This window comes from Grammomys surdaster, unplaced genomic scaffold (genome assembly GCF_004785775.1).
Source record: "Grammomys surdaster isolate TR1022 unplaced genomic scaffold, NIH_TR_1.0 65, whole genome shotgun sequence".
Taxonomy (NCBI): Eukaryota; Metazoa; Chordata; class Mammalia; order Rodentia; family Muridae; genus Grammomys; species Grammomys surdaster.
The window spans coordinates 15,547,063-15,558,959 of NW_021604567.1; the positions used below are offsets into that span (position 1 = coordinate 15,547,063).

Below are 11,897 nucleotides of genomic sequence, written 5' to 3' on the forward strand. Positions count from 1 at the left end.
TGCACCAGTGTGCTACAGTGTGCACCAATGTGCTACAGTGTGCACCAATGTGCTACAATGTGCACCAATGTGTAACAATGTAGATGGACCTAGAGGACACTGGGCTAAGTGAAATAAATCAGATTCTAAAAAATGTTCCATAATCTTACTCAGATATAAGATCTGAAAAAGAAAAATATCAGTGTATAGAATGTAGAAGGAATTTGAAAGATGCAAATGCCTAGAGATCAAATGTACAGCAGGAGGGCAAAAGTATCCATACTGGGTCACCACGCACAGGTAATTTGACAAGAGAAACTAGATGCTCAACACAGAGGGAAAGAAAAACACTGAGAGTATTGATTTTTTTTTTTACTAGTTATCACTGAAATAAGTGTATCAAACATTCAAACATCATATACTCCTTAAATGAAGATCCTTTTTAGATACTGAGCAGATGATTTTGACCAACCTGGAGCTCTCTTTCCAGCCACAACAAATGATACCTGTGCCACGTGACAAAGGCAGGTCCTTGGTGGGAGAAATCAATGGCTTTATAGGGACGTCCTGGACCTAAAACAGTTGGGAAATAGAGATCAGACAACAGAATACTTAGGAAGTTAAACCTTATCAGAGGTATGTCTGTGTCCAAAAGGCCCACAGAGTCTTAGTTTAAAAACCATGTATCTGTTAAAAAAAAGTAACAATAAGAATAATGATAACAGAGTTTCAAAAACAGCACTTTCACAAAGTCATCACTTTCGTTCCTCAAACTTTTGATTTTTAGCAGAGAGCTGGGAAACTCAAGTCAATTTCAGCAGTCAGGGTCCTGTTACATATTTTAATTTTTACACAACAATGCATCACAATAAAATGCTGTCTAAAAGTGTCAATCCCTAAGACCTAAATGAAATGCATTTTAAAGATTTTCTGACTTTAAGATTGAAAAAATTTATAACAGAAGAGATGACTTAATAATGTAGCAACTTCAACCACGTTTGGTGCTAATGCAGCCTTTATGCATGCTAAAAGAACTTTTCGAGAATGCAGCCTCACCCATCAATCAGTTAGAGCCACTAGCTGACAAGCATGGTCACTGAGACCAAAAGAGAAAAAAATATGCTGGAACCAATTTAGCTGGCCACTGGAACTGCCAATTCCAGTGAAGCGCTTTGGGCAATTTAACGCCCTTCTTGCTGCCTGCTCCATCTGTCTTCTGCCTTTCATAGCAGCTTTTGATGGTTATGCAGAAACTTGAGCTCACTTTAGTTCTTTCAAAGTACCTGTAATAACTTCAGAGAGCTGAACAGACATGAATATAAATTTAGTTCCTAGATGGGACTAGAAACTATAGTTTTCCTTTCCTCTTGAGAAGCTATCTTCTCATAAAGCAAAAAATTCCTCAGAGTAATGACAGGAAAACGATAAAGGCTTTTAGCCTCATCTACAGATAAAGGAAGATGGATGCGTCCCTGTAAGGCAGGTTTTAACAACACTCACACTAAAAGCAGAGCTTCTGTCACTGCTGCTGGCCACACAGCCTTTCTAAAAACATGGTTTGTTTGATTGACTAAAGAAAAGTTTCGAGTTTTCTACACAAAATGAAGAGAAGAACTACAAAGGTTGTGGACTGATGACGGACATGTGAACGAGTGAGGTGTGGAGAGAGAGCTGCACCAGCCCCGGGGCGCTCAATGACTTTGTTCACACTGGCCCAGGGAGGGGACCCAGAAGTAGGGACAGCAGCAGAAATAGCCAAGAGTACAGACTGTTATGAAAAGAATCTAGAATGGACTCAGTCTCCTAGAGCAAACCAATGGCTTCTCCTCAGTCCATGGGGAACTGGGGACAAAGCTGCAGCTGTTTGATTGATGGTCTATCAACTTCCTGTGCCGTATCCCACCCGTCCGCACGTTTTAGGTTCTGGGAGAGTCCTCGATATTTCACAAGCATCATTTTGTTATTATTGTAAAGGCGGGGAACATGCACCCCACAGCACGTGTTGGGGTCAAAGGCCATCTTCACGGAATCCGAGAAGCCTCCCAACATTTTGGAATTGTGTTGTCAAGGAAACGTTTAAGTGGAGCCATAGCAACGTAGAGTTCTTCTTGCTTAGCCATGTGGATGACTATGGCTGTGTTGCACGCTTTAAAAGGTGGTGAAATGAGCCTACACTCGTGGCAAGCAGAAGACAAAGACGCGTGCCGTGTAAGCTGGACACCCGAGTAAGATCCACGAAACCCACGTCAGAGTGGAAGGAGAGAACAGAGATCAGAAGAAGCCGCGTGTCCTACAAGGAGGCAACTTCAAGTGAACTTCCAACTGAAGGTCTAAAGACGTGTGAGTTTAAGGGGTCCCCACATCTCTAGTGCAGATACTGCCATTCAGGACAAGGAGATGCGGTGCTCCTTGGAATATGTTCAGTTAATTCTCTACTTTGAAGAAAAGGCCAGAGCCAGGTTTCAAGCCAAAGTTGATTTTTTTTTTCCCTAGAATCAGAGGAATTTGCTTCCACTTTGCTCAGGCCTTTGAGGATTAAATTTCAGAGAGCTAGGATTAGACTCTGAACCAGGAATATAAACTGGAGAGGTTTAAAGTAACTGCAGAACAGAAAGAAACGGCCTCTTTTGAGCTACAGGCGGTGTTTGATAATTCTGCAGACCTACAAGTAACCTGGCTTGAGGTTGCTCCCCGTTAATTAACTTGTATCAAATGACTTCCCATCCCATACCCCCACCCAGTCACAAGCCTCTAATGATGCGTGTTAAGCCAGTGGGGAAAACCCACCTAATAATGTGTCTCGAACAGAATAATAATGAAGCCACACAAAGAAGTCATACACGCTGCAGTTGGCAATCTGGGGCTGGGTTCCGTTGGGTCCGAGCAGCCCCAGCCAGTGCTGCGTGGTGATCACGTAGTCTGGGTGAATACTCTTCTTCGCCAGGTCTAAGGCGCTCAAGAACTGCTCCCTCTCCTGGGCAGTCAGGGAGTGGATATTCCGCCTTAGGATGGGCGGCTTCTTCCGATTACAGTCCGGGCCGGTCCAGCCAAACTTGCAGCCTCCACAGTTATAACCAGCAAAGTTTCCTGGTTTAAAAAAGGGGGGGGGGGGAGATAGGAAATGAGTATGAGGCTGTATACTTTGAAAGAAAGTTCTCAGTTGGAACTCCAGGTAGAATGGAAAAGAACAGATGATTATAAGGGGGAACGAGGGGCGCTGACACATAGGAGACCATGACAGGAAACGGAGAGAAAGCACCTGATAGGGCACAGGGGCCTCCGAGAACCCAGGTCCCGCGCTGCTACCTCGTTCTTAGGCTTGCCGCCTCTACTACTATATGAAAATCATTTTTTATTGTTAAAGCAGAAGAGGAAAAAGCAGAAGGGAGAAGGGGGGAGAGAAGGAGGGGGACAAGGACTAAGAGGAAGAGGAGGAGGAAGACAAGGATGAAGAGGGGGAGGGGGAGGAGGGGGAGGAGCGGAGGAGGAGGAGGAGGCTTAGTCCCCAGAAACTCAGCTTGTGACTAGTTTTGGAAATCATGTTTTGAACTTGGCAATTAAGGTAAAATAAGGGCACGGGAGCACCAGCCTCTAGCCCCGTATGATTGTACTCTACAGGGAAGACTACCTAAAAACACAGCGATCAATGGGAAGCCGAGGGAAGAGGTCTCAGAAGGCAGGAGCCCTGCCAATACCTCCAGCACTAGCAGAAAAGCATTTCTGTTCCTTCTATCTCTGTCTGAAATGATTTGTTGCAGTGGCCCTAGCAAAGGAAGTCTTCTGCCCTTGGGTATCCCAGAGCTATCTCTTCTAACATCCTCTGTATACCCTAACCTGGCCTGACCTTGCTAAACTCCGATGTTTATGCCAGCTCACACTACTTGGCCAGCACAGACTGACCCACTGACTTAATGAACTATCGCAGCACTCAGTAGGCACAGACAGGTGGGTCTTTGTGAGATTGAGGTCAGCCTGGTTTACATCGTGAGTTCCAGGATGAGACAGCCAGGGCTACACAGTGTGACCCTGTCTGGAAAATAATAATAATTAATAACAATAATAATAATAAAACAATGACAAACAAGCTGACTTGCAGAATTTGGGTGGTATCTAACTTTTAAAATGCTGGTTCATTTCACAAAGGAGACAGCATTAAGACAAAAATCGATGTTGCCTGGCCAATCATAAAAGTGAATTAAGGGCGTGATGTGGAGAAATGCAAATCCTTTAGAATTTCCTGTCTGCAACAAAGTACCTCTGCTTCTCCACCCCAAAGGACAAGAGCTAGAGAGCATGCTCTGAAATGCCCGTGAGCCTAAATTCTTTCCCTCACCTTTGCACTCAACCTGTGGGTTTACTGCTTCGGGCATAAGCAACAGTTCATTCCTCAGGTACAGTTGAGAGGGAAAGTTTAGTTGTCATTCCCACAAGAAGATAATAGTCTTATCACCAGAAGACTAAAGGGCTGACTCCAAGTATTTAACACAGAGTGAGTAGCTCCTGCTCAGCCTCTGCCTCCGCCTCCGCCTCATGGCTGTCAGGACCGTTACAGTCTCTTTCCTGTGCCTGGATCACTTTTCCTTGTCTTCCAACATCCCTCCCTGCACGAGCTACCCACCCTTGCTTTTAAGTTCAAGGCAAATCATCTCTACGCCATGTTTTGGCGGAGCTGGTTGAGGGGTATGGAACCTTCAGCACTGAGCTGCATCCCCAGCCTGGGACCCAGAACGTCAGAACAACCACTGTTCCCTCCGCCACTTGGAATCTCATTTATTTTATTTCTGTATAATCATGAAGGAGGCCTGGCTCAGCCGGGCAGCCCTTGTTTTCCATGCCCAGCATCATCAGGACAAAAAGAGAAAGAAAGAAAGTACCTACTACCCACTGGAGCAGCTTTTACACAAATAGCTTTTTTTTTTTTTTTGAGAAATGATCAAATAAAATTTTATGTCCGAAGAAGACTTGCTACTCAATTGAGCACACAGTCAAACTTGCAGCTGTTTCTAAAGTCTCTGCTCAGAAAGCAGACACTCATCTCTCTTCAGTGGGAAAGAACCCAAGACCAATGAGAAGCAGGCTGCTGGCAATGGTGGGCAGAGAGGTATGTACACAAGCAAAAGATGTGAGTGCTTTTTGCTCACTCGTGTGTGTGTGTGTGTGTGTGTGTTCTCATGTCCATAGGAGTCTTTGTGGGTTTACGTGTGTGTGCATATGTACATATGTGCACACAAGAAGTCATCAAGCATCTCATATCTCTCTCCACTTCATTTTTCAAACAGCCTCACTGAGTCCGGACTCACCAATTCAGCTAGACTGCCTGTCTTACTGCCTGTCTGGCCCACAGGCTCCAGGAACCAACCTGCCTCTGCCTTTGCAGCCCTTAATCCCAAGTGCACATGGAGAGGTGGGGAAGATGGTTTATAGACCAAGATCACTTCTGCTCCTGCAGAGGAACCACGTGCAATTCCAAGCATGCATGCGGCAGCTCACAACTGTAGGTAACTGAAGTTCCAGGGGATCTGATACCCTTTTCTGGCCTCCACAATCAATGCAATATGCATGAAGGCAAATACTCATAGACACAAAATAAAAATAAATAGTTTTTAAGTAACAAAGGTTATTTTTTTTTTTGGTTTTGGTTTTGGTTTTTTGGTTTAGTTTGGGTTTTGTTTGTTTGTTTGTTTGTTTGTTTGTTGCAGGAGAGCCCAGAGGAAAATGGAAGGCAGTAGACCAGGTTGTCTGAAGTGACTGTCTAGCTCATTTTGCTTGATGGACCTTAATGAAAGACCTTCATCTACAATGACCCAAGTGATAGGCACCAGGGTCAAAACTTAAAAGTTTTAACACTTTGAAGTTGATAATTGACTTTATGCTATCTTAAATAAAACACTCAATTCTGTAAAGTCAATAAAGTTATAAAACATAGTCAGTAGATTCTGTTCCTCTCACTAATGGTTCCTACAGATATTAAAATTATTAAAAGGTAATAAAATAAGAGTAAAATCTGTTTGTTTTGTTTGTTTTGCTTTGTTTTGTTTTGTCTTTAGGACACTATGAGCCTGGCCCTCTGTGGTTTGCTGGGGATCATGGTTGCATGTCAAATGTTTTACCAGCTGAGCCATCTCCTCCATCCTTTCTATTTAATTTTTCTATGGACTAAAAACACTCCTAAAAACATTTTTAAATAGTAAGACATAACACTTAAATTTTCTAGCAGTCACTTTAATACACTCTTACATTAAAAGTCGTGAAGTATCTCTGACTCTTGAGGTCCCTGATGTAGAATCTGAGCCACTCACAGCTTGTGAGAATCTCTATGCCACACTGCTTGCCAGGATTCTTCTGGATGATGGAAACACTATCATCAATAACTTGTTTTGTCATTTATTTATGTAGTAAATAACTTGCTGAACATCTATAACCTAATTACAGTGAAAACTAAACGGGGGGGGGGGTGAAATTGAGGAGGTTCATAGATAGAAGGGGGTACACAGGACATCTCTGTACTCTCGACTTAATTGTTATCTGAACTTAAAATTGTTTTGGAAAACTACTCTCTCCTGTGGAAAGCAAAAGGGAAAATTTGAGGTCTTCTGAAGGTGGGGTACATAAGATAAAAATGCATTATTCACAAGCATAAAGTTGCCAAAGAATAAATAAAAGATATTCTATTCTAAAAAGTAATTTTAAAAAGGAATTTCAGTATGTTTTCCTCCGCCTCGCTGCTTTTTATATTTTCAGACAAGTTGTCACTGCTGGTGGCTTTGAGCTCTCGGTGCTTACCTCATCAAAATAAGAGTTCAGTTTTACAGAGTTTTGGGGGAAAGTAAGTGTGCTGTTATAGAGCCCAGAGAATGGTGCCAGGGCTCAACAAAACCCATGCCAAGTGTGGCTGTTGATAGTCTCAGAAAATCCTGCTTTTCAAATGGCAGAGAAATGACTTGTCCTCGGCTATTGCTACTGTGAACCCTTGAACATCACGCCCCTTGCCCCCTCTCCACACGTCATGGGCTCAGCGCACTTAGTATGGATAAATGTCATGTGAGTGAGTGATAGGGGAAAGACTGGAAACTGGAGGGAGGAGGCAAGTCTTAGACACTGGGGATGCAGGCAAATAAGGTACCGCTGGGGAGTAGAGGGAAGGGGACAGGGGCGTGAGGCAGCAGCACACCTGGAGCTGCAGAGAAGTCGAAACAGAAAGAAACAAAGTGTTATTGGATGTCAAAAGACAAAACAAACACTCTTGACACTGGAGAAGACCCTCATTGCTTCACAACACCCATGAGCACAGGCGTGGAATGAAAGCACGAGCACATGTGCGCACACACACAAAGTACTCACCAGAAAATACTTGCTACATATCCTTGATAATCCAGAAGTTTACTCAGTTAAAAAAATTCCTTCTCTACATACACACAAGTTCCCTCCTATGTTTAGCCTACAGACATGGCTTAAACAGTGTATCAAAATACTGCAAACAGCTAGCACAATGCAACATGCTCTGTAGCTCTTTCAATTCCCCAATTGTATCTTGCACCAACTTAATATGAGTTAGTCTTCTTTGCACATCAGTGGTAAGAAATTCAAGTGGAACACAATTTTAAAAGATTATGTTGGTTGCTGTGGGAAACAGGGGAAGGAGGGATGGGATGATTGCAATCTATCTCACATTGAGTGAAATCATCTTGGAGCAAAAATTAAATTCAAAAAGTCAAGAACCTCTCCTAACTTAAAACCAGGATGAGGAGAAAAAAAACATCTACACACCACAGGTCCCTGCATGTACTCCACGGCTTAAACTCAAAACGCTATTAGACTAACTAAGCTTAACGACCACCGATTAGTGAGTTTACAAGGAACTCTAAATAGCCTATTCCTTTTAATTAGAGATTCTATTATTTTAATAACAATACTTTATGCCCACACAGGTTCTTTCATCTGCAGAGCTCAAAAAGATTTTACAAGTGTGGTTTCATCATTATCCCCATTTCAGAGATTGGAAAATGAGGCACTTAGTCACTTGTACAAACAAGAAGTTCTCAGCCAACTGTTCAAAAACTATTTAGTGCCCAAGTATTTCAAAAAAGCCCAAAGATACAGCTGCAAGTGGCATCTGCTCATAAATGCTAACTGTCAGGTGAGGCTCAGGACAAAATGGCCAATACCAAAATCTCCTGAAGCATGGCTCTTTCTGGTAATTATAGTCAGCACCTTTCTCCCAATTTATCCCAACCCATTATAGAGAAATCCTCTGTAGAGAATTGAGACAGAAAATTTGTGTTAGTTTTTTAGTTTTCCTTCATGAGGCTAAGGCTTCTTTCTCTAGCCTGTAGTAGAGCATGGTGCCATTGTTTTCTCAAGGAATCAGTCAATGCAAAGGTCACCAGCATTCTGCCAGCCAAACACTGATTCCCATCCCTGCCTTAGAAACTTCAGGTTGGCCAGGAGTGTCCCAGATGCTCCATTTGCAAATGCTTTAGACAGCTCCCAGAGCCAATGGTCTTTTGGGATGCACAAAGTCTGGTATAAATTGCGTGTTGTACCTGAGAACTACAAAGACACTACTCAAGGAAGATGAAGCGCTTGCTCTTTAAAGGGGGAAATAGAACATGTGTCTGTCTTTGAAATAGTTGGCACAACACCAAATGATGGCAAGTACGTATGCAAAGCAGCTTTCCATTGCAAGTCTCTAAGACTCGTGTCTCAAGACTCAGGGAGGGGGGGAGGGGGACAGAGACTGAGGATGCAGCTCAGGGGTAGAATGTCTGCTAATGTGTGGAAGCCCTGGGTTCAAGTCCCAGAATTAAAAAAAAAAAAGTAAGTTGAAAGAGGAGGAGGAGAGGTAGGGGGATCATTACCTACCTCTTACAACCTGCAGGTGAAACTGCAAGACATTGTCCTCAGTGAACTAAGTCCCCGCTGCACAACAATGCCTAGCTCATCCTCAGTGAGGCATCTAAAGTAGTCAGCTAACCAGAGAGTACAAGAGCACAGTGGTTACCAGGAAGGATGGCAGAGGAAGAAATGTAGAGGCTCCACTTTGAATGATTATGGAGTCACAGTGACAGATGGTGAGTTTCGGATATCCACTCTATCGCATGGTATTGTACACTTAGGAGTGTGCTACCAAGCTAAAGCTCATGTAAAGTAAGTATTCTTGAAAACAAAAAAGCAAGAACACATGAAAACTTGGAGGTAGTGGACACGTCCATTTCCTTGATTGTTTTGAGAGGGGCAGGACTGTGATGTATAAAATTTACTGTTGTATAAACTGTGTGGAAATCATACTTAAAGCTAGATAAAAGGAGTAATCTATCAAACTAAGTATTATGAACAACACATGTTACGCACCCTTAACACACGTGTGTATGCAGTGCAGAACGAGCAGTGGTCCCGAGCAAGACAGAGACAAATAAATCATAGAAAGGAGGTGAACCACAGGCAGGAGTTGGACCCTCGAGGGTAGTCACAGCTGATTGGCGGCTGGAGATGCAGACTGAGCCTTGAGGAAGGAAGTCCTGCTTCAAGGAATTGGCCTCTGGAAATGTGATGTTTGTATCTGAAACTTGTGAATCGCCCCACGCCAGACCAATTTCATATTTCATTCCTAAAGTAGGTCAGGTTGACACACGTTTCTGTCCCTTCCTGAGGAATACTCAAAATATTTCTTCAACAAAGAGATGTAGCAAACATGCCTTCTAGTCTGCTGTGTCCTGTGGTTCCCACTTCCACTTCTTAAAAGCAAATATGCTTTCACTCTCCAAGCGAGAACTATAAAGATGAGGTAGGATGAGTTAACTGTTTCATCTGACCTACTAACGCATTCTTCCCCAGGACTCTAAAACACAGGTGCTCAGCTTTTGAAAAACACAGCATTTTGCCATCTACTGACCTGGAGATAATTCCCATAGATGGTTCTGGAGGTGTAAGACAAAGCTTACCCTCGTTAGTGTGTCTCCCAATACCACACGTGTGGAATCCAATGCCCCCCATGGGGCTGAAAACCATGAGCAATGCCTAGTGAAGCAAATGCTTTAGTGCCTCAGGAAAAAGATGGATAATCCATATTCAACACACTATCATAACTTCTGTCACAAGATCTAGAGCTGAACTAGACCTGACAATTCCTTTAAATCAGATCACTTATGATTACAAGGGCTGGGATGTAGTTCAGTGCTGGAGCACTTGCCTGGCATGTGCAACGTTCTGGGTTCGATCTATTGTACTGCTAACACAACAGTATCTATTCTATAACAAAATGATAAGGGCAGAAGTTTTGGCCTTCTCACAGCTTCCCTCTCTGATAGCGTTTCTGACCCTGACATAGCTGGAGTGCCCGTACTCTCCTGTGCGTCAGCAGCACGTGGGAAAGAAGAAATAAGCCACACGCAGCTGGCCACCAAGGAACAACGTCCGAGGACTGCTGCTTGCTGGATTTTTGTTTTTCAGATGACCTGCCAGACTCTGAGTGGTTATTACAGTTGTGCACGGTTTCTGGAAACCAGAAGTGGGATAGAGGAGGACTTAAGAACCCCAGGAAAGCAGAGAAAATAGAGATTTCATGGAAATGAGTATTGGAAGAGACCCTGGTTGTAAAGGAAGGCCAGTGAGCAGGTCTGATACTACCCACTTGGAGTTCAGACAACGGTAGAAAGAAGCCGCTGGTCCCTAATAACACCTCTCTGAGGAAGTCTTTTTGGTCTGTTTCAATTCTGGCAAAGTTACGGTCCAGTCCTGGCTTGAATAAGGCAGATGGGCCCTGCTTGCGGTCTATTGAAATCCTGAGAAATGCTGAGAGCAGCTCTAGAGCACCTGCCTCCTCTGCGCCTGCTGGATGCCAAGCCGCACCCAGCACCTCAGCAAGTGCGAACCCATTGCAGGAGAGGCCCGATCCATCTTGAAAGGACTTGTTCTAGTTTCAAAGCCGGCTCCCCATCCCTGAAGCCTCCTCTCCCAACAAACAAGCCAAAGGTATGTTGGCATGTGTCCAGAAATTCAGGCGTGGCCCACGCAAAGTTGATTTAGTTTTCATAAGTACATGTACAGGGCGTGAAACATGTAAGCAATCTATCGGCCTTACTAAGTGAATAGACTTGCCACCTGAAACAGCTAGCCTAACAATTTGTCACTAGTGTCGACTCTCCACCAAGCTCAAATGTAGAGTGACAGCTGGGTCTGCCCAAGGGCCCTCACCTGTGCATTTGCATGTCCGGTTGAAGAATTTTCTTGGCCATTGCTCACGGTCGTCCTGGTTTCGAAGGACGTAAGGGCCACTCCAGGGCCTGGTGTCTGTCTGTACCTCTGCGCACTGCCCCCGGCCCTCTAGAAATCCACAGATGTTGGCTGCCTCGGGGCCCAGAGGCGGGCAGCATTCTTTGTTCAGCACGCCCTCCAAGGTCATGCAGACCCGGGGAAACTGAGCCCGTGCTCCGAGCAGAATTCCACAGGCCAGGCAGCCGAGCAGAAGCCCCCATCGAACAAGGCCCATGCCTTCTTAATTGGGAGGCCTGGCCCGGCTTCCCACCTGATTTCTGTCTGCCTTTCTTCCTTGTCTTCCACTCTTGAGTTCTGGAGCCTTCACTAACTCCAATCTCTTCTTTTCTTGTTTAGTTCTAGCCCTCTCCTCTCCTCTCCTCTCTCAAAATTCCCACCTAAATCACAGAGCCTACACGTGTGTACATGTGTATGTGCACATGCAATTTTATGTGACTCAAACAACTAGCACAAATTTAATTTCCTCAGAAGCTCCTCTAACAGTAAGTTTAATGAGGGGAGCGCTTCTCGCCAGCCTTCCTTGTTAAATCAGGCTCTGTCTAATTGAGTTAATTTACAGAGTGCCTCCGCCATGGTGCTTATTATGCTGCTGTTTCTAAGCCTCCTCCTTCTCTCCCTAGCCCTTGACCTTAATTGCCTTGAAC

The 11,897-nt window shown here is 44.2% G+C and overlaps 1 protein-coding gene across 2 annotated transcripts in view; it reads right to left on the reverse strand.

The window, feature by feature from the left end:
- The window catches only part of Dct (dopachrome tautomerase), a 37,201-nt gene extending 25,734 nt beyond the window's left edge, over window positions 1–11,467 (reverse strand). For both annotated transcript variants that reach the window (XM_028772418.1, XM_028772426.1), the window contains exons 1-3: window positions 11,173–11,467; window positions 2,767–3,066; window positions 452–552 (exon numbers count right to left, since the gene is read on the reverse strand). In XM_028772418.1, coding sequence (XP_028628251.1) covers window positions 452–552; window positions 2,767–3,066; window positions 11,173–11,467 — 696 coding nt within the window. The remainder of the gene's footprint in view (window positions 1–451; window positions 553–2,766; window positions 3,067–11,172) is intronic.
- Between the last annotated feature and the right edge of the window lie 430 nt (window positions 11,468–11,897).